General features: G+C 45.1%; 5 protein-coding genes and 1 long non-coding RNA gene across 11 annotated transcripts in view; 4 read left to right on the forward strand and 2 right to left on the reverse strand.

Moving 5' to 3' along the window:
• The first annotated feature begins 34 nt into the window (after window positions 1-34).
• LOC107273238 (eukaryotic translation initiation factor 3 subunit A) lies at window positions 35-5,200 on the forward strand. The gene is made up of 5 exons (XM_015751214.2): window positions 35-245; window positions 662-3,424; window positions 3,500-3,647; window positions 3,726-3,837; window positions 3,923-5,200. The coding sequence occupies exons 1-5, from the start codon at window positions 197-199 to the stop codon at window positions 4,301-4,303; spliced, it is 3,453 nt and encodes a 1,150-aa protein (XP_015606700.1). The 5' UTR covers window positions 35-196; the 3' UTR covers window positions 4,304-5,200.
• LOC107273243 lies at window positions 4,567-7,908 on the reverse strand. The gene is made up of 4 exons (XM_025090568.1): window positions 7,653-7,908; window positions 6,043-6,231; window positions 5,841-5,976; window positions 4,567-5,774 (listed from the first exon to the last, which is right to left on the reverse strand). Exons 1-4 carry the CDS (start codon window positions 7,873-7,875, stop codon window positions 5,636-5,638), a joined length of 687 nt encoding a protein of 228 aa, XP_024946336.1. The 5' UTR covers window positions 7,876-7,908; the 3' UTR covers window positions 4,567-5,635.
• LOC107273244 lies at window positions 6,110-10,988 on the forward strand. 4 transcript variants are annotated; one of them, XR_003061500.1, is made up of 7 exons: window positions 6,110-6,245; window positions 6,739-6,935; window positions 7,711-7,965; window positions 9,458-9,901; window positions 9,971-10,196; window positions 10,477-10,629; window positions 10,847-10,988. It is a non-coding gene; the product is annotated as an uncharacterized LOC107273244 (long non-coding RNA). The 4 variants fall into 4 exon arrangements; XR_003061501.1 differs by having other exon boundaries at window positions 10,477-10,729; window positions 10,847-10,985; XR_003061502.1 differs by lacking the exons at window positions 6,110-6,245; window positions 6,739-6,935; window positions 7,711-7,965 and adding exons at window positions 8,494-8,629; window positions 8,690-8,818.
• Window positions 10,735-12,648, reverse strand: LOC107273242. The gene is made up of 4 exons (XM_015751222.2): window positions 11,718-12,648; window positions 11,271-11,644; window positions 11,045-11,202; window positions 10,735-10,981 (listed from the first exon to the last, which is right to left on the reverse strand). Exons 1-4 carry the CDS (start codon window positions 11,941-11,943, stop codon window positions 10,843-10,845), a joined length of 897 nt encoding a protein of 298 aa, XP_015606708.1. The 5' UTR covers window positions 11,944-12,648; the 3' UTR covers window positions 10,735-10,842.
• A 27-nt stretch (window positions 12,649-12,675) lies between these two features.
• LOC107273240 (tetratricopeptide repeat protein 4) lies at window positions 12,676-15,528 on the forward strand. Of its 3 annotated transcripts, none has more exons than XM_015751220.2 (7): window positions 12,676-13,139; window positions 13,745-14,016; window positions 14,073-14,244; window positions 14,309-14,501; window positions 14,574-14,854; window positions 15,064-15,228; window positions 15,367-15,528. In XM_015751220.2, the coding sequence occupies exons 2-7, from the start codon at window positions 13,746-13,748 to the stop codon at window positions 15,449-15,451; spliced, it is 1,167 nt and encodes a 388-aa protein (XP_015606706.1). In that variant the 5' UTR covers window positions 12,676-13,139; window position 13,745; the 3' UTR covers window positions 15,452-15,528. The 3 variants fall into 3 exon arrangements, with proteins under 3 accessions (XP_015606706.1, XP_015606704.1, XP_015606705.1); XM_015751218.2 differs by lacking the exon at window positions 12,676-13,139 and adding an exon at window positions 13,458-13,666; XM_015751219.2 differs by lacking the exon at window positions 12,676-13,139 and adding an exon at window positions 13,462-13,645.
• Window positions 15,529-16,785: 1,257 nt separating this feature from the next.
• Window positions 16,786-21,352, forward strand: part of LOC107273253 — a 21,927-nt gene continuing 17,360 nt past the window's right edge. The window contains exon 1 of the mRNA XM_015751254.2: window positions 16,786-17,386. The gene's annotated coding sequence lies outside the window, so the exon portion shown is untranslated. The remainder of the gene's footprint in view (window positions 17,387-21,352) is intronic.

Below are 21,352 nucleotides of genomic sequence, written 5' to 3' on the forward strand. Positions count from 1 at the left end.
TATTTTGAAGAATCCCAATGGAGAGCAGAGGCAGCCATATTAATCTAGTGTCGGCCTTTCATCCGGTACACGCGGTCTTCGATTCGTGGTAAGGCACGTCGAAGCCAAAAAAACTGGAAAATTCATTACATACGGATATTTTCCGTGCTTCCAAGCAGTTTACATGTTAAAGCTGTGATCCCACGAAAACGCGAAAATGGCTAGATACGGGCAGAGGCCCGAAAATGCCCTGAAAAGGGCCTACGGTGAGTAGAACACCTTAGCATATGATTTTCAACATGGCTGGGTGAACTTTCTTCGAGTTCTCTATTCACTCTATTCACTATTTTGGCTCGTATCCCATCGAAACAAACTTCTCTTCTCTCCTCTTGGCTACGGATCTCGCAACACTATTACATTTTACTCCTAGCTCGAGTGACAAGCCAATTACTTATAATTATTTCGTAATAGTTTTTGTCGGCCTGATTCACGTCACACCCTTATTTTATATATATATTTTCATTTGTGATCGTATGCACTTTCTTAACCATATGCTATGAGAGAAAAGACAGGCTTCAATGAACAAATATTTTTCCATACTGGAATAATAACGAATATTTTAATTTGCTATAGGTACTTGTATACGTTTTTGTGATTGTCAATAAATTTTTTTCTGGGACAGAATTCATCGAAGTGGGGAAACCAGCCAGAGCTTTGGACACCTTGCAGGAGGTCTTCCGCAACAAAAAATGGACATACAGCTGGTCCGAATCGGTTCTCGAACCAATAATGTTCAAATATCTGGATCTCTGTGTGGAATTGAAGAAATCGCACATTGCCAAGGAAGGTCTTTTCCAGTACAGGAATATGTTTCAAACTGTGAATGTTGGAAGCTTAGAAAATGTTATACGTGGATATTTGCGTATGGCAGAGCAGAAGACAGAAGCAGCACGCAAGCAAAGTCAGCAAGCTGTTGTAGATATAGATGATCTCGACAATCTTGCTACACCGGAAAGTATTTTATTGTCAGCTGTCAGTGGAGAAGATGCTCAAGATAGAAGTGATCGCACGATATTAACGCCGTGGGTTAAATTCCTATGGGAATCATATTGCCAGTGTTTGGAGTTACTTAGAACTAATGCTCACGTGGAAAATCTATATCATGACATTGCGCGGATGGCCTTCCAATTCTGTCTCGAGTACAACAGGAAAACTGAGTTCCGTAAATTGTGTGAGAAGCTTCGCAAACATTTAGAAGAGATATGCAAGCTTCCTCAAGGTACCTCAAATGTTTCCATTAACAAAGCTGAATCTCAACATTTGAATCTGGAGACGCGTCTGATTCAGCTGGACTCAGCGATTCAAATGGAATTATGGCAGGAGGCATATAAAGCTATAGAGGACATCCACGGCCTGATGAACCTTTCGAAGAAGCCGCCAGTGCCAAAAACTATGGCAAACTACTATCAGAAGTTGGCTATGGTCTTCTGGAAGGCTGGCAACTATCTTTTCCACGCTGCAGCACTATTCAAGCTTCTACAACTGTCACGCGAGATGAAGAAGAACATGTCTCCGGAAGAGCAACAGAGAATGGCTAATCGAGTACTGCTGGCAACGCTGTCGATCCCTCTACCATCTGCACATCCTGAGTTCGATCGCTTCATAGAAACCGATAAGAGTCCCCTGGAAAAGGCCCAGCGACTGGCAGTTTTATTGGGTCTTAGTCAACCACCAACAAGAGTCTCATTGCTGAGAGACATCGTGCGTATGAACGTGGTTCATCTGGCTTCACCACAGCTGCAGGAGCTCTACTCCTGGTTGGAAGTCGAATTCCATCCTCTACGACTCTGTGACAGAGTCCATTCTGTCATTCAGACCTTGCAGGTCGACGAGAACAGTCCCCTAGCGCAGTACGTTACTGCTCTCCAGGACGTCACCCTGGTACGACTTGTCCATCAAGTTTCTCAGGTCTATCAGACCATCCAGTTTGCTCGACTGCTGCAGCTGGCTAAATTCACAACAGACTTTCATCTGGAGCGTCTCCTGGTCGACTGCGTGCGCTACAACGATATGCAGATCAGGATTGATCATGGAAAACGATGCATACACTTTGGAGTTGATCTCTCTGAAGCTCAGCGCGAGGATCATCCGGACGGACCAGTACTCCAGGCTATGCCATCCGAACAAATCCGCTGCCAGCTGGTGAATATGGCGACTGTTTTACACCGAGCAATCAATGTAATCAATCCGAACAAGAAAAAACAGGAGCGTGAGAAGCTCCGCGCTAGTATGGTGAACCACTACCATGAGACCAAGGTAAAGGAGCACCAGAGGATCCTGGGTCGACAGAAGATAATCGAGCAGAGGAAAGAGTACATCGAGCACATCAACACGGTGCGCGAGGAAGAGGAAATGCGTCGCCAGGAAGAGCTTCTCAGACAGCAGATGCTAGCCGAACAGAAGAGACTCGACTTGGAGCGCGAGGAACGTGAACGTAAACGTCAGCAGAGCGAAATTCAGCAAATCAAGGATCGCCATCTCAAGGAGAAGATGCAGCAAATCTCCCAGACCAGCCACGGTCAGAAGGTTCTGAAGAAGCTGGACGAAGATGAGATAAAGAAGCTGGACGCGGAGCAGATAGCAGCTAGGGAAGCCGAGGAGCTTCAGAAGGAGCGTCGCGAGATGCAGCAGAAACTAAAGTCTCAAGAGAAGAAGGTGGACTACCTGGAGCGTGCGAAGCGCATCGAAGAAATTCCACTCCTGGAGAAGGCTGTCGAGGTGAAGATCGAGTTGGCGAAGCAACGTTGGGAGCAGCAGGAGGCTGAGCGTATCCAAGTGGCCATTGAGGAACGTCGAGAAGCAGAAGCCACCCGGGAGCGCATGGCAAGAATGAAGGAGGACCACGATATATTCCTGGCGAAGATCCTGGCAGAGCGTAAGAACGTTTACCTGGAGAATCTGCAAGAGTTCGAGAAGATGATAAACGAGGAGCGCGCAAAGAAGCTGCTCGAGAGGAAGATTCAGCGCAAGGCTGAACGCAAGATGAGGTGGGAGCTGGAACGCGCAGAGTCTGCGGAGAGGAAACGCCTCGAAGAATTACGCATTCGTCAGGAGGAGGAACGGAAACGTCTCGAGGAAGAAAGACTTAAACGCGAGGAAGAGGAACGAATCCGTCGTGCAGAGGAAGAAGCTCGTGAAGCAGAACGTCTTGCTAAATTGGAGAAGCAGGCGGAGATCATCCGCGCCCGGGAAGCTGAAATAGAACGTAAACTCGAAGAGGAGAGACAAAAGGATCAAGTATCCGACAGTTGGCGCCGTGGAGGCGAACGTGAACGCGATAGAGATCGTGATCGCGACCGTGATCGTGATCGTGATCGCGACCGTGATCGTGATCGTGAACGTCCAGAACGTCCACGATTTGGGCGTGATGCACCACCTAGAAACGGTACGTTATCCATTAAGATGACCAACGTAAAATTACATCATTTAAATTTACAATAATAATACTTAATCCTCATAGCCCCCGAAATGTCCTGGAGAAGCAGCGGAACCGGTGGAGAATCCAAGGAGGAGACCTCCAAGGAAGAACCCGACAAATGGAAAAGACGCGAAGAAGGGGGTAGCGCGGACAGCCGATGGAAGAAACGAGAACCGGATCTAAATATCACGTAAGCTCTAATTAATAAAGTTCACCGAACCTATTTATCCAATCAATTGAATTTTTATACTCGAATAAAATTCAATAGCCGAAGGAAACGTGAAGGGGATGTCCGTGAACGCGATTCGTCGCCTTCTCGTCGTGACAAATACGAACCGCCTAGTCGCACATTCGAAAAACGTGGGGATGACCGAGGACCTGTGAGTATAGCCTAATCTAAGATTTATATCAATCAAAGTATTACCTAGATCCAGGAGCTAATTCATTAATTCTCAATGGATGCAGTCGAGATCCTGGAGGGATACACCCGCCCCACCCCGATCAGAGCCACTTTCACGTGGACGCGATATTCGTGACAGCCGTGATGTTCGCGAAGGACGTGATGGACGCGACGTTGCTCGTGATGGACGGGATGCATGGGATGCACGGGATGGACGTGATGCACGGGATGCTCGGGATGGACCTCTGAGTCGTCCATTCCCACCACGCGGAGGAGACGATCCTGCTAGGTCTGGAACCAGTGACTCCTGGCGCTCCCGTGAGCCACTTAAACGTGAGGACCGCGACCGTGAGCGCAGGGAGGAGAGGCCTCCTCCCAAACGCGAGGAGCGTAAGGATACGCGACCCCCAGAGGATGATGGCTGGTCGAAAGTATCACGTCGTTAAGGACGAAGACGCGCAACGATCGATCATATAAATCAGGTCGCAAACGATGGACACGCATCGCGACGTCAAAAAAACTTCTCTTACACACTGAAGAGTCAAGGATACTACTAAGACATCTTCTTCTGGAACCTGCCGATCCCGTCGACAGTTAATTTCTACTATTTCAAGTTTTTTTTTTTAATCGAAAAGGGTTTATCAGTCCTTTACACTATAGAGTTAAGGAATGAGTGAGGAAAGTATAAAGAAAAAAAAAAACAAGGGAGTTTGGATAAAAATATAGGAATTGAATTATTTATTTCCAGTTCGCCCTATTACGAATTACAAGCTCCTCCGTTATTGTTAATTATAATCCCAAGGAGGTGCTTACAAGTTTCGGAATTGACCATCGTAATCCTTTAAAAGTTCCTTGCTCTAGTAATTAAACATTTTCCAATATCGATAATCTAATTGTACCGATATGCATAACGTCGCGATAATTACAAATTTCATTAATTAACATCCGCAGGTCCGGAAAGGATTAACCGACATCCTTACAGTACGCGCATCCTTAATCCAGACAATTTTCTTTTAATGGGCAAGTCGAGGTGCGCGTTTATATCAATCAGGAATCCGGTGCGCGTTCACTGGTACACATTTTGAAGACAACATTGAGAATAGATATGAATAGAAAACAAGAGATGATTGATAGAGAAACGAAGCGCAATACGAAAAATCAAATGAATTAATTCCGATCGATCGAACAAGTATTTTTACCGATTTCTTAAATACTTTTAAGTGTTTATGTCCACGAGTCGGCGTAGACGAATATATAACGCAAGTAAGTAGCCGCCATTATGTACGGTGACTTCCATGTAATAAATATATAAATACCATGAGAAATATACACGTATACCTCGACATGCATTGTTATTAATTAATATCGCTAAGACCCCTCGATAATCCGGCATTATCATACGAGAAAACGTCGAGGCTTGAGAGGAAGGAAATAAAGAATATTTATATAAAATGGGACGAAAATTTCACAGGTAAAATAAATACAAGAGAATTTAATTAAGGATTAATTAGAACATATATATAGGGTCTCCCGAAAAAAATGGCGCACTTTCTATTTACACTCATCGCCCAATCTCCATATAGCCGCACGATATTTCGGCTTAAAAATTCGCACGCAAAGTAACGACCGTATCCTGCGCTACATCCTAGTTTTTGTATCCTTCATTTCCTTTTTCTCCAACCAACTCTCCCACGTAACGGCTAATTACTCAGACTCGTAATTTTCATCCGCCGAACGGATGTGCTGCACGTCCTTCCGTCCGAGCCTCGTCATCGACCTTAGTAGAGCATAATGGCGGCAGCTGTCTTCTCCTCCAGAGCAGGAACAGTTTCCAGACGATCATCGCGTTCCCTACCCGAGCCCCAGCCTACCAGAGCAATGTTGATCAAGTGTACGACACCAGCGCCAACGACGAGCCTAAAACGAAACTTTACGATTAGTACTAAGATTGACACTGCTTTATCATAACTATTGTTTACCCACCAAAAAGAGTAACCTAATTCAGCTGAACCTTCACTGGTCCACATGTTGTCGATATCTTCCTTGGGTAAGACGTTGTTGTAAAGTCTGGTGTAATACTGCGCCAACCAGGTACCCGAACTGGCCACGCAGAGAAGTACTGTGGACATGATCATTCGATCAGGACGCATTCTGATGGCATTCAAAATATTCAACAAACACTCACAGGCTATTATGTTCATGAGGTATACACCAGGAACCGAGAGGATCTTGGCACGTGGTGACGTCGCCGTGTTCAACACTGCTAGAAGGGCTGCCAGTGCAGCTGCTACTAGAGCAGCCGACGTCGTGCCCAGGGTGCCGATCCAGAGTCCCCAGGACATCACCGAAGGATCCTGTCTGATCATTTGCGACACTGCGAATGTCCGGGTAATATATTATTTTAATTTTTATGTAATTTATTCTTTTAAATTATCAATCGTTCCCCCTTGTGACTCTTGCGTAAACTACCGTTACGTATCTTGCGTAGGAGTTTAGCAGGACTTTCCAAGACTCGATAAAAGCATCGTTCACGTATTTCATCCATATAATCGTTAACATTAGGTTTCATCATTATATTTGTGAACTATCCTGATTATGGTTAGTTTTAAAGTCATTGAAAACCAAGTACAGAAATCCTTTACTTTCTAAAGTGCCTGTCCGAGTCACTGCATTGGTATATATGTCTATACGCACGAGGATAATATTGAAAATTAATCCGAATTCAAATTAGATACAAGATAATCGATGACAGCTCAAATTAGTATTCAAGTATGACGAAAGTAATGTCAGTTATAAATTTATACTATTGATTATCAGATTGTTAATCAATGCCGGATGCCGATGATAAAAAAAGATATTGCGTGATTAATTTAATTGACAGAAAATAAACTGAGGACCTACTGCGCATGCGCACAGTGTATTATGAAGAGACTGTTATCAATTCAAAATCCGAACGCCTATTGGAAGACAGTCTAGAAGGACACTTTAAAGAGGACAGACGGTTAACGAGGCGAAAACGAAGTCAACATGGATTGGAGGATGAGCACCAGGCTGTGACCGGGAAAGGAAAAAGTAAAAGTGAGTCAAGAGATTCGTCTGGCATATTTCTCTTGCGGCTATTGTTGATTCTGAGACAAAATACGAAAATGTCAATCTATGACAGTTCGACTACGTGTTTAATCGGTTGACAGTCATGTAGCGCGATCGGGATGTATATATTTTATACCGAAAAGTGCCGCTACATTTTTGTAGATCATATTAAACAAACTCTATCGCACTGCTTGACACTGTTCAATAGGATTTTTGCATTGAACCCTGCCAATCGAACGGTTAAATCATGCAGAGTTAACCTTAAAATGTAGACGAGTTGAATACGTTCCAGTATCGCTGAATTTAGAATTATAATTGGTGTCTCTTCAGGAATTATGCATGTCCTGAAGAATGTACGTGGAATTTGAAAATTCCTTTAGATGTTTCGAATACTAATTTCACCGTGGTTAACTTCGCCTTCGTCGTTTAGGACTCGTAGGAACGACTTGTCAGACGGTGGCGGTAGTCAGTCATCCTAGGGACTGTTTATGCATCACGGAGAATGTTAATTCAACGTGCATAGGTACTTTAAGTGAACGTGACTAGTTCAATTACGTGAGTTACTTTTTTCCCAGGAGTTTTATTACTTAATAGGAACCCTCGAGGATCAGTTCAATGAAACGGACTATACGGATGAGAAAATTACTGTAACGGTTAACGAAAAATTTACTTCCGGCTTGTATTAAAAGATACTCAGAGACTTACCGGATACGTGATAAGTCCTCCATCCGTAAGCAACGTTTAATTCCTTCTTTCCCTGTAGAAGACCCAGATGGACGCGACCTGCACTCTCTTGGGGATTCGGTGTTCGCCAAGGCTTGGCCTCGACCCAGTGCTGAGTAACTAGAGCAGCACAGACCAGACCACCTCCCAATAACGAGAGGAAGAAAGTCGCGAAGATGGTGCCTCTTCGGAACATCGACGTCATCCTGGAGTCGCGGGGAGGACCGCCAGGGTTGCCTCCACCGCCCTTTCTAAAATTACCAGCTACTCCTGCACGTGGGTAGGATGTCGAGAGGTAATTTTTTTTTTTGTGGAAATTAATGACTATGGCGACTTGGCGAACCAAGGGTTTCAATAATTACCCTGGGCTTGTGCTTCTGCAAAGTGGACCTGACTGAGACTCTTGGAAAATTCTCCCTGCTTAACCTTCTGGGAGAATTCTGCCGAGCTGAGCTTCTTCGAGAACTTGACCCTGTTATTACTACGGACTTTACCAGGCTTTTGCAAGGACGAGGGCCTCGGCCTCTTGGCGAAGGTGTACGGTATAGTATAAGGTTGAGCTACGTAAAAGTAAATCGGCCTATAATCCTCGTGTATCTGCTGAACGCAGCTGCCATTCGTGGTGCATCCGTTGTAGACACTCGGTGGATTATTGCTGTAGGTGTACGAATTCGGATAATAGATCCCGTACTGGTTCGCCGTTTTTCGCGAGTGCCTTTCCACGGTTCACCAGGTGCCGCTCCTCGACCTCTACTTCGTGCCTCCTCGACGCTTCCTCGTCTTCCTTCACCTCCACCACCAGCACCAGGACCACCACGGGCGTAACAGGATCCTGGATCTTTATAACCCCCGGTCGTTCCTGATGAATATTTCAATTGAACCTGATCGATCGATCCTCTTGAGTCGATACCGGACTCCTTCAAGACCTGCAAACTGTCGTGAGAGCTCGTTGTTAATTGGTGAGAATTTTTCATTACCCTTTGGAACAAACACGAGAATTATAAATGGGTATTTAATAGGAGCTGAGTGGGACTTCGCTTTCGCTGAAGGATCTCTGAAAAATTTTCACCGGAGACCTCGAGGATTCCTCCATCCATAAGAATATAATTACGATCCTCGACGAGTGGCAGTCATATACATTGTAATATGTATGTTTCCTTATCGTCGAAAAAATCACGTAGAACTAAGTGAAATCTTTATTTTCGCTTCTCCACTTCTCACGTGTAACTGCGTTCGCACGAGCCACGGAGATCTCAGTCACGTTGTGACACGGCCTAACGGCATTCCGGATCCCACCGCTCCTACTAGTTGTTTGCATTCCGGTATTCTCCTTTTTTTTTTATTTTACTCCGCGTTCTTCCCTACTCTCTCTCTCTCTCTCTCTCTCTCTCTCTCTCTCTCTCTCTCTCTCTCGCGCGCTTCTTATTCTTATTCTCATTCCAAGTCCTATCCTTCATTAAAGCACTTGCTCGACCGGTCGCTCATGAATTTTCGGCCATGCACTATGCACCTCGTGTTTACTTGTAAATACAGTTGGTCTGAGTAAAAAAAAATACATACGTTTAAATAAATAAGATAAATAATATTTGTAACCCTGACCGGTATCACCGGGAATATGTTAAATGGCCCCCCGATAAAGAGGTTAGATAATTCCTACGTTTAATTAGGCGTCAAGTGTGCTAACGAACTGTACAAAAAATCTAATCAGCATCTTATACGGAGATCGGTATGAAATCGGTAAAGATCACTTCGTATCTTAAAATTGTAATCCTTAATTTTTTTTAAAGCAGGTAAGATTCGACGCGTGACGCAACGAGCCAATACCGGTCGTTTCCTACCGGGTATTCGCCATCATGGCAAGATCCACGAAGCTGATGGGAAACTGGGTCAGGTGCCGTCTCTTTCCAACGGCTCGCTCGATGTCGAGACGCAGACCGCCGCGACGCTTGTCCTTCTCAACTATTCTCTGGGACGGTATCCGACTCGCCCACCTGGAAATACGCCCACGAGATCCGAGAGACCTGGCGACCGAGAAAACTACTTTTCCTTCACTGTTCCTCGTTGCTCCCACTGGTCCAGATCTGGATAGCACTGTTCCAGGAGATGGTGCACCGGGAAACGAGTGGAATAGAAATGTAAAATTCAATTTTATACTCCAACTGTACTCTTTCATCCTTTGCTCCATCCTACCATAAGCCTGCATACACACATCACTATCTAGGATCTCTTGGGTAAGATACTCGAATACAAAGATCAAGGATATTCCGGATCTTCTGAAACCGTATCTTTGAACTCTCCAGGTTTACCAGCCTACGTGAGCCTACACAGCCACTGGCCCTGGGCAGCAGACCGTTCCATTCGCAGAGACGAGTGAGGTCAGCGGATAGCATGATTAAATATTCCGCTAGAATCCTCAGGATGTATAACATCTTTAACGTGGATGCAAAATCTATATACCTGAGTACTGGCAGCATAAGCTCCTTGAGGATGACGCGAACGAGCGTCGTGGATCTTGACGGCTTCCGGGTAACACTGTCACCTCAGTTCGATATCATTACTTCCCGTATACGATTTTTGCATCCTCATCCGTTTTAACTCCCTGTTACGACTGTTGTGACTTTTCTTTCCTTTTTTTTTTTTTCGATTCTTCCTTTTACTCGCCACTCTTTTTTTCGCTTTGCCTGCTTTCTCCTTTATCCAAAATTTTTCTCGTCCACGTTTAAACAATGGCTGTTTCAATTTTTGCCAACCTCGTCGTCTTTCGCACTTGGGACTTCTCTACTAACAGCACAATATACTGTTTCAGCACTTTTACTGAGGCACTCCGACGCGATCGCAGCAGCAGGCTTTCGGCTCGACTGAGTTTCTACCGTGTTACCTCGACTCGACTCACTTACATCGGGGGGCCCCCGTCCTTTCAGTCTGCCTATACACTTCTTTCAGTGTGTGCGGCTCGCAGGTGAGACCAGATGGCAGCACTTACCCTTCTCGATTTTGCACCTGGCCGGTAGGAAATAACTTTTACCGGTCGGCTACTTTCTGGAATTTTATATATATACGTATGTACACCTTTGTCAAGCTCACTCGTAGTACCTTTATTTACCTGATCCAGTATAGACACACTCGTTCACTTACAGGTTATATTAATATTTTAATATACGTTATTTTCTTTCTAGAAGAGGGCTATCATGCCGTCGCTGATGTTCTCGATGTCGAACTTCGGCTCCGCTGGCTCGCTGGTTACTATTTTCTCCCTGAGGTAGAGCATACCGATGTTAGTCAGATGCAGAGAGACCGGCGCCAAGAGTAACCTGCCGTATTCAAATTCAATAAGTCTTCTAATTGATCGCACAATGTATTATTTCGACTCGTACCAGTAGGAGTATCCTAAGGATGCATTAGATACATATTCGCCGACTATTGTATCTCTTATGGCGACGCCATATTGCGTGACGAGAGCGTAATGGATTCCGAAGATCAGTAGAACCAGGACATTCAATCCTACGGTTATGGCGTTCATCCAATAAATTCCCTATAAAAAGGAGGCTATCTAAACACACCGGTTTTTTCTTTTTCAGAAACAAAAAAGAAATTATTTACTTCAATGTTCAACAGTGTCTCAGCGGGATTCTTGAAGATGTTTAAAAACGTCACAGCAATCGTCAGAACGACAGCAAGCATCAAAAGACTCATTGCTATCACTGTGCACAACCAGGCGCCCGCATTAAAAAATTGCTCACCGCCAGTATCTGAATATAAATATGAGATATAAAAATGTTCACCCAAAAAGAGTAATGTTAGTCGCTCACCATTTGTACTTTTGATAGATGAATTCGTAGCCAAAGTCCTGGTAGACGTTAGACAAGCAAAAGAAGGAGATTCACCAGCAAGAAGTGATTTAACTTCAGCGACTCTAGCAGAAGCGTCTGCTAGACAGCTCCAAGCACAAGCATTTGATGACCAGACGCACGTTACTGTAAGAATAATAATTAATTGAAAGACGATATGAAGTTATTATTAATGGATTAATATTAATATATTCTTTACTGTATATATCATAATTTCTAGGTGTCTGCACGAGGCGTCTAATCAAAGTGCCTTTGAAGAGTCCGTGATTGACGTCAGAGTCTTCAATGGTCTGAGATTCCCTGACGACAGATGTCGGTGCACTTATCCATCCCTCTGTACCCATTGAGATGCATATTATAATCAGGGAGGATATGGACAGTAGAACCGTCACGTGTAAAAAGACCGCGTACTTTCTCGTCGCCATTTATTATGACCGCAGATACGCAGAACACATAGACACCGATGGTCAGCAGCCACACCGGAAATTCGACACCTGTACCAGAGACTCTCTATGATAGCGATAGATCAGGTTCCTCTCGATTTCTCGCGGTTCCTCGTTCTTTATCCGTTTTCACAGTCTCCAGGAAACTTCGCGTGACCAGGCTTTAACAACCCGACGATGACGTTGAGGATGACGAGAATAACTTTCCTGGTGTCATTTTCCCAATTGGGATTTACGGTACACTGTGGATGCACAAATAACACTGTTTTATTTTTTCCTTCCAGATATGCGAAACTGAAGTAGAATAATTAACTGCGCGCCATTTTCAACCGATGAATAGTCGATTATTGGATTATTATCGATAGTAATTTAGGATGGGATTTCATTTAACCTCGCAACGCTTCGGTTCGATCTCCGTAAAATAATCGACGGGCAGTTGACAACAGCATCGCTATCACTGTGTCGATTGATATTTGGTATGGAACCTGTGTGGATGATAGTGAAGATAATACTGATTGCTAATTGTTGTCAATTTTTTTGGCTGTTAAATTAGGGTTGATCCTCGCGCGACGAAACTTGGGACTGCTGTTGCTCATGGCGAACTGCTCTGCTGTAACCATTTGACTAATTATTATCTTATCGGATTTCTGGTGGCATAGCACTATCGGGAAAGAGCTGATACCGTTTTGTTAGTGGAATAATCTTCTCTCTTTTTTCCTCTGGCTTTTGTTTCTGTTTACTTAATACGGACGTGGATATTAGCATCGTACGTAAAAAATATCAAGCCCTCTTGATATCCACCTGACAGAAATTGACAGATGTCGAGTCTTTAGCGACCATCTTCTGTCAATATTTTCATTTTATTAGAAATCACCGGAACTGATTATCAACTTTTTACGAGAATGTGTTGGTGTTTGATTATTGTACATACATAATAGAGTTATGTACGCTCGTGGCCCTTGTGTTAATGTGATCCATATCTTTTACGAATACGAAGTCTTATTATAGACTTACGTAGTAGCGTCAATTGTTCTTACTGATTTACTGCTATGACTAGCAGAGATCATTCACGATAAGTTACACTATCATACGAACTATTAGCGTTGATGGCGTGAGTCATGTTTATTTCACGTATTATCAGTTACGACGAGGAAGCGAAGAAGTACGTAATTCGACATGTATGTAAAATTGATTTTATATTTAGGAATGATTTGCATCTGATACTGGTAGAGAGATTCAGTCTTGTTGGACTTTACGTCTGACGGTTAGTGGGCACAATGGGTATGGAAGATATATTGTCGGATTTTGTGGAATTTTTTTCAATTTTTGAAAAATTTTTCCAGGTATTTTTTTTAATTTAATTCAATTTTTTTATTTTCCACATGTTATTTGTATTTTAGCTTTTACCCGACTAGCTGATCTTACTTCTTTTTGTCGCGTTGACTGCATTGTAATATTTGTGGTGTCAACGAAGGCCTTTTACTTTTTAAAACTTTTTTTGGGGGTCTTCTTTACCAATATCTTCTCTGCATCCGATGAAGATTTTAATAAGAGTTAGATTTTGTACTTACTATGATTGTTGGCGACAGTGCTGCCATCTCTGTGAACTATGTTGAAACTCATTGAACTAAACAGCTGTCAGATAGTTTCATAGTGGAAAGTTATTCGGTGCTTTGGGTCGCATGTGGGTTCTGTTAGAATATTTGTATTATATTTGATATTTATATTTCTATTATGGAAGTTGAGTTTATTGTCTGCTGTTACGTATCGTTGTTGTTTATAGAATGACTGAACAGACGGACAATAAGTCGAAGGTATGGGGAGAGAACGAAAGATTGGAACTTGCTGCTCAACTCGATGCTCAACTGGATGAGTACATTAATAGTCTTGAAAAAAAGCAATATACGGAAGGATGGCCGGAGGACAGGTGGCAGGAAGAAATGGAGAAACATCCATTCTTCATGAAGAAAAGTCCAGAACCTGGAGAGGAGTTATCTCCTTTGATGCAAGGGTTACAGCAACTCAAGTACGATGAGAATGAAAATACTCCGGAAGGTGGGATATACTGTCAAGCAATGGTAGACTTATAATTATCTTTAATTTTTTTGTAGAACTTGCTAATAACTATAAGGAAGATGGAAATTATAATTACAAGTACAAAAATTATCGTTTGGCTATCTTTAGTTATACCGAAGGTATCAAGACTAAGTGCAAGGACAACGAGCTTATGGCCCAACTTTACAATAACAGAGCTGCTGCTCATTTCATGTTACAAAATTATAGGTAAGTCATTAATTAAACAATTTAAAAATCACTGCATTTTATTTATTCTCTTTGTACATTTCAGATCGAGTTTGAACGACTGCAAGACTGCCTTGAAATTAAAAAATCCTTATAATAAAGCTTTGTCCAGGGCTGCTCTATGTGCTTTTAAAATAAAGCGTTACATGGAATGCATTGAATTATGTGATCAGTACTTGGAACAATGCCCAGCAGATAAAGAAATTCTAAACTTGAGATCACAGGCTACAACGGAGAAGGTAGAGAGCGCACTTTCGCAGAACTCGTAAACGCGAAGTTTCCATTTACGTAGATTATTTGCATCACGATAGAAACGCCTGGAAAGAGATAGCAGAAGACGTCAGGCCCTAGAGAAGAAACAAGAGCTTGAAGAGGAAAGACTAATACAGACAATCCAAAGCAGAGGCATAAACCTTGAACAATACAAAGGCAAAAAAACTTTGGAACTGAAGGATTTAGAACCTCAGGTGCCTCAACTCGCACAGAGCAGAGTGCATCTCGACAATGACAACAGACTCGTTTGGCCCGTTATAATGTTATATCCGGAAACGCGTCAAGCTGAGTTTATTCAAAAATTCCACGAGGACACGACGTAAGTAATTCATGGAATTCAACCGACCGCAAGAGTCCATTGCGATTCCTGATCTCATCCTACATGTTCCTCCCATTCGCCATTAGCGTCATAACGACCGTCTATGTTTATTTCATTCTTCGTTCTGGGCTTCGCGCGATAGCGCATGCGCAGAAAAGTAAAAAGTAAACGTCCATAAATTTAAATAATTTCCATCCGTAACATTGCAGACTACTGGAACAATTGGAAGTCATTTTCGAAGACCCACCAGAATGGGACGAGGGTCGTCGTTACCAGCCAAATAATGTCAACGTCTATTTCGAGACTGAGGATAAGAGCCAAGTCCATAAAGTGGACACTCGTCAAAGGCTGGGGGAAATTTTGTCAAACCCGAGGTAAAGTGCTCGTTCTTGTCCCAGGACATTAGTCCTGGAATGGTTGAGGGACATAAAGGCTGTACCGTTAATGCCATGAATAATGTCCAGGGTAACCAGACCTAAGTGAGTTCACTCGCGTAACCATCATTATTACAGATACGTCATAAAAGCTGGGACGCCTTCCTTTATGATTCTGATTGCATCGAGCGAAGCGGAGAAGCGATTCCTCGCAAACTACTGATATTTCCCGGGCAACAATTCTGTAGCGCAATTTTATAAATAAACAGGCACGCGGAGAAAATGAAATAAAAGAAATTTATTTGCCGTACAACCAACCCACAGCGAACGTATCCTAATCTTGCTAGAACTCGTTAAGATTTAATCTCGGTCGGGGCGAAACTTTTGGGGAGACCCCAGAAAAAATTTCAGTAGCCCCACATGGCCCAGGCGTCGCGACGTCGTTTCAGTCCTTTTTTTATTCCAGCACACGAAGCGCAACGTTTAGTCTGACATGGCGCACGTGCACGAGTACTTAATTCTCATTTTATTGTCGCGTCATTACGCGAGAGCTCACACGACACGCAAAAAAACTGTGTCGCCGTATACGTGTTTCTGACTGATATCATTTAATCGAGACGAATGGTAAGAGTGAACCGTTGATCGATAAATCAATACGAGTGACACCATCTTAGTGAGCATAATTCTTTTTTTTCCTTCTTAAAGCAACGTCGAAGACGCCTTGCAGGTAGATGATCTTGTTACGTCCAAATGCAATTAAGGGTCAACGTCGCGATGTCTCCTCCCAATCTCCGGCGACCTCATCCTTATTCCATCTAATGAACAGGTGGGAGAAGGGATTCTCCTCCTTTCTGACTGAGGTAGTTTCAGCTTTTAGCCATGGGAACCGATATCGACGCTCGTCGTGGCCATTGAGCACAGAGAATTCACGCTCGACGAAGCACGTGTAAATTCTTGGCTATTGGTCAATCGTGACGATCTGTATTCCACCTGGAGAATCATCTCATCCGACTACTCCTTCACCTCCCGTTGATTCGTCTCCTCGCGATGCAGTTTACATGTATTTACCAGTTTTTTCCAAATATCTATAAAGAATCGACGCTTTGTCGAATTTTCAAGAAGCGTTAATGAAACACAGGTAATAGTCGTCCTGCACGATATCGCGTGACATGGCGAATTAAGGATGAACGCCTATGGTACAGGTGTACCAAGGGTGCAGACACGGTTCGGGGTTGATGTTGGGCATAACGAAGGGTCGTCCTAACTATTTAGGATCGGAATAATTTTTAGACGGTTGTTCAGTCCCTCTGTCAAGTCCTGCGCCGTATGTTGTCGGTCTGCGCTAAAGGGGCGAAGATACAGAGCCTAAAATTTTCTAAGTGGAAAAAAAATACCATTGCTACACGACCCATTCGCATTGTACTTCAGGGAGTTGCCGAGGGAGTGCGTTCCTTACGAGCGGTCAGGGTGAAGTTAGGGTTTGGATGTTCGGACGTTTACGGTTGCGCTCGGGTCCTTGGCCCTTTGTGTTCGTAGAGTCACAAGATGGCGCTCGAGGAAAGTCGTGACGCGATTGGTCGGCGTGGTGGCCGCACCGCGAATCTCCCCGAGAGCAGTCGCTTCCACGATCTCGCAGCGGGTGGGTTGTAGCACGGCCGAAAAAGCAAAACACGCGTTCGCCGCGGACGGTAATGGCCGCCGTAGTAGCAGGCTAGCCGTCGAGGAAGAGGACTCGCGTGCGTGCTACGTCCTCTCGCCCTGAGCCTGAACGCGCGTCCATTCTTATACAATTGAAACGTGTACAGTTTAACGATACCGATCCGGTCAACGATACGCGTGGTGAGAACTCGTCGAAGCTTTTCTAGTACAAACTTCGTGATCCAGGAAGATTTATTATATCCTGTATGATATCTTACTAGAGCCGGTTGAACAGTGCGTGCGTGCACCAGCAGTGTATGTGGTGGCCAGCCATTTTTCAATGTGCTACGCCGGTCCATGACCCTTTGTCTCATCTCTACGCGTTGGATTTACTGACTCGTTGGCCGCACCCGTGGCCACCACCTTCTTGGATTATCATTCGACTTCTCGCTCTGGATTATCATCTTCCTCCTCTTCTGTCTTCTGCTGCTGCTGCTGCTCCAGTTACTACTGCCACTAGGTGAGTTTCATCCCTTAAAGTTAGACTAGTGAATATGCTAAGAGCAGCGTGCACAGTGGTTGTTCCCTGACTCTGTATCACTCTGCCTGATAGACCGATACCTGGTGCTTAATTATGCGGATGAGTTTATTCATCTGTCTCAGCAAGGCATCATCAGTAGTCAATAGTCAATAGTATCCATCCGCTCCTGGAGTCATACCTCATCAGAAAGATATTCATGAATCAAGCCTGCACAGTGAATTCCAATACTACAAAGCCCCTCATTGAGAATGTGTAGCAAGCATATTCATCAGGGTGCTCCAGATAGGTTCCTCCTGGTAGGTTATACCTGATGAGAAATCCGTGAAGGCTCGAACGAGCGTGTATATGCCGTTGCCTCGGGCAACGACATCAGAATCCTCGACTGCGGTCCAGAAACGCATTTTTTTTACAGACTGTAACGTACACCTTGACGAGGGCCGATCAATTTAGAGAAGATCTAGCCACGGGCACGATGCCAAAGATGGCTGCGTTTTCCATCCTCGTAATCGTTCCGCGATGATCTCGCGGTATCCCCATCTTCCTCGACCCCAGAGGAGAGCCCTGCCTCTGTATCTCCCACCCCGCCTGCCACCGACCCACCCCATACGGCGATCATTAGATATATTCGACGAGTATCTCCATGGACACGCACCCTTGTATTTCGACGCAACCCTCCAGCTACTGTGCGCTCTCGCATTGTTTGCCCACCCTTAGGTTTCCTATCGGACGTGTATCCTTTTTAAGTCGATATTTTATACGGCAGTCATGGCTGCAGCCCGTTGTGCGCTTACTCCTTGATCGTAGCGTGGAGTTTAGTATTGCTCTACTCGCCGGGATATGAATCTAGTCTATTATAGGATATTGCAATGGACGGTGGTCACTTTGGCAATGTTTTGAAACAATGGGAATTTCATGCGCAAACTTATCCGGCACTGTGTTAGTTCCGTATGACGTATTCGAATAACCTGGTTGTATATATTGTGCATTGATGTTTCCACAGGAGTATGAGAATCACGATAGAGTAGGGCTGTTCGTAGGAGATGGTTGCGGGCAGAAAGTTGACCATCGGGGCGTGAAATTACGACGGAAACTCGTGGTCCGGTCAGTTTTCACAAAATGTCGGTAATTCGATGTGGGTACGCTTAGGCCTCTCTCTCATTCTCTCGCATATATATATTTTCTCTTTCTTCGTCTCTCTCTCTCTCTCTCTCATCGAAGAAGGAGAATAGTCCCGCTTCTGTCGACAAAGCAGGCTTTATTTCAGCTGGTCGGAAATTCGGTGGGCATGTGGCAACGCTGCATCTCACGTCTTCCTCTTTCTCTTACTCACTTCCATTCTCCAACAGATACGCCGTCCTCGTCGGTGCATCTCCTCGCATCCTACTTCCACACCATCGACGCCGTCTCCACCTTTACCCTTACCTTCAGCATCGGCCATACCTTCAGTACCTTCGTCGGCTCTCCTCTACAGTTTCCTCTGTCTACCTACCTACCTACCTATATCTTTCTTCTTTCTTCCCTCTTGGCCCGTCTACCTTATTGCTTCCACGAGTCCTTTTCTACAGTCTACTCTTTTCTACCAGCGCCTTCACGCAGCAGAGCCCAAGCCAGGCCGCCTTCCATATCCAATAGCCCTGGGTATCCACCACCTTGCACCTCATCTACCATTCTTTTATTTTCTTATTCGTTCAGTGCTCACGGAGTTAGACCAGGGGCTTCTCTTGGGCCGCTATTGGATGCGAGTCGAAGAATGAGACTGGGACTTGGCAGGAGTGGGAGAGAGAGTGAGACAGACGAATGCGTACCTGGCTACGCGCGAGAGAACAGGGACGCAGATCACGTGAAAAAAGGAGAAGGAATTTGAATAGAGATAAGAAAAAAAAGAAAGAAACGGTCTTCGGGGTAGATTTTCCGAGTTCCCTTTACTTCTCTTGACATTTTGGCTCTACTGTCCCGTCGGAACTTTTCGTCCGTAACGTCGCCGACGCGCTCTCGCCAGCCGTCGATGTGCCAACGTAAGTTTATCGGCTAGAATCGACGAGGATTTTACTGCGTCCGTGAATAGGGAAAGGAAGCCTCTGAGCTTAATAATTGAGCTGCTTCGAGTTCGCGCTCACTTCTCACGTGCTCAGTCACTCGGTTAAACTCGCACTGTACCGACTGACGGGGTTGGTATTTTTATATACCTCGAAGCCATTATCTTTTATTCCCTTTATCGCGATACCTTTTTTTTTGTTTATCGATCGCAGATAATCGATACTTCTACAAGACGATCCCCGGTACAGTCTTTACGTTTATCGTAACGCATTTCGCTCGAACCTCCCGACGCACCTCACTGTACGCGCGATCGTTTCGCCGATACTTTTGATGGAGATTGTAAACCAATTTTCCATTATTATTAGCCGAACGGCGAAGGGGCGGCGGAGCAAGAAGGGTGCGACGATGACGAAGGAAGTACGGAGCAGGAAGTGCACTCTATAGTGGGCCTCTGTGTATAGCGGGGTATGAATGACTCGAGGCGCTTCTAAATTTTCATGTAAAAGCACATCAGACCCTCGATCGTCGTCGTGGAAACAGGACGAACCGACAGAACCAACCCTTGGATACCGATTACCCGCCAGAGGTACGGTTCTCATCCGTTAGATTGTTATCGGCCGGGCACCTGAACACGAAATGCTTTTACGCGAAGATATAGAACGGCCCGGGTTACCGGGACGGACCGAGGGGGCGCGCGGCATGAAAAAGAGAAATAAGGGCGCGTGAAATCACACGGACCAGCGGAGTGTCTAGAGGTACGATTTTTCGTAGGCGATTGAGCGAGAAGTGAGCGCCAGGTCGAACTGAAGGATCAGGAAAGTAAAATGGGCGTGCTTTATGGGCTGCTAACGGATGCCCCCATATGGGGATTTGTTGGTTTGGGGTGGCGCGGTGCCTGATGGCGACGGCGATGGCTGTGGGCTAGTGGCAGTTCGTTGGTTACTTCTTTTCGGCTGGGTTCGAGTTTAACTTCGTGAGCGTAAGGGAAAAAGAGAAACGAAGGAGGGCTGAAGTCGTTGCCGAAAGGTTCTCTTCTACTTCGTTTCTGTCGTTACGTTACGACCGTGGTTATACGTATATATCAAACCAGTCCTGGCACAGGACGAACCAAATCCCAGATGAAACGGAGGTCGCTAAAGCTGAATTTTACTCGTACGCTCATCCTCCTTTCCAACCCCTTACGAGGATAGGGTGCCCGACGTTTTATGGCTGTCCTACGGATACCCGTAAACGTAGCAAACTCGATATTCCGTGATGGCCTATTGCCCTGCCACGATTACAGTTGTCACTTTCGTGGTTCTAATATCGTGGCACATCCTCGGTGTTTGTTCGGCTTATTTAGTTTACCTTGGCCCCCCCCCCCCTTATTTTTCCTCCCCTCTCTTTCCTGCTCATCCAAAAGTTCGACGACGGCAAACATTTTTCTGTTGTTTCTTCAGGCAACCCCCCCCCTCCTCCTTCCCTCCTCAATTCCGGTACTTAACCCACGCCCCTCTTTGTTTCCTCGTCCCGCCGGTTTTTGGCACGTGTCACGAGTCAGGAAACTTGGTGCCCGGCGTTAGCGGAGGGCGGGAGGAGGGTGGTTACTGGTAATGGTAGTGGCAAAGACCGGAGGGTGCCCGCGACGACGGAAGTCTCCGTTAGGTAAAGTCGAGTCGATCTGAGGTTGCTTGGTTGGAGTCCTATTAGGGGTGAACGGACAAATGAGGGAAGAGAACGTAAGGAGACTCTGCCCCTCTGTCCCGGCTCTGATGACTTTACGGTGAAGGTAGAGCGGGGTGAGGGGGCGGGTGGATTTGCAGGGGGGGGGGCAGGACCGAATTACGCTAGTAAATGACCTGCCGGTAGATTAGCGCTATACGCTCCCTGAAAGTGGATGTGGCGTACGAGGAGTACCGTGCCCCCCCC

This window comes from Cephus cinctus, unplaced genomic scaffold, assembly GCF_000341935.2.
Source record: "Cephus cinctus unplaced genomic scaffold, Ccin1 Ccin1_scaffold1550, whole genome shotgun sequence".
NCBI lineage: Eukaryota > Metazoa > Arthropoda > Insecta > Hymenoptera > Cephidae > Cephus > Cephus cinctus.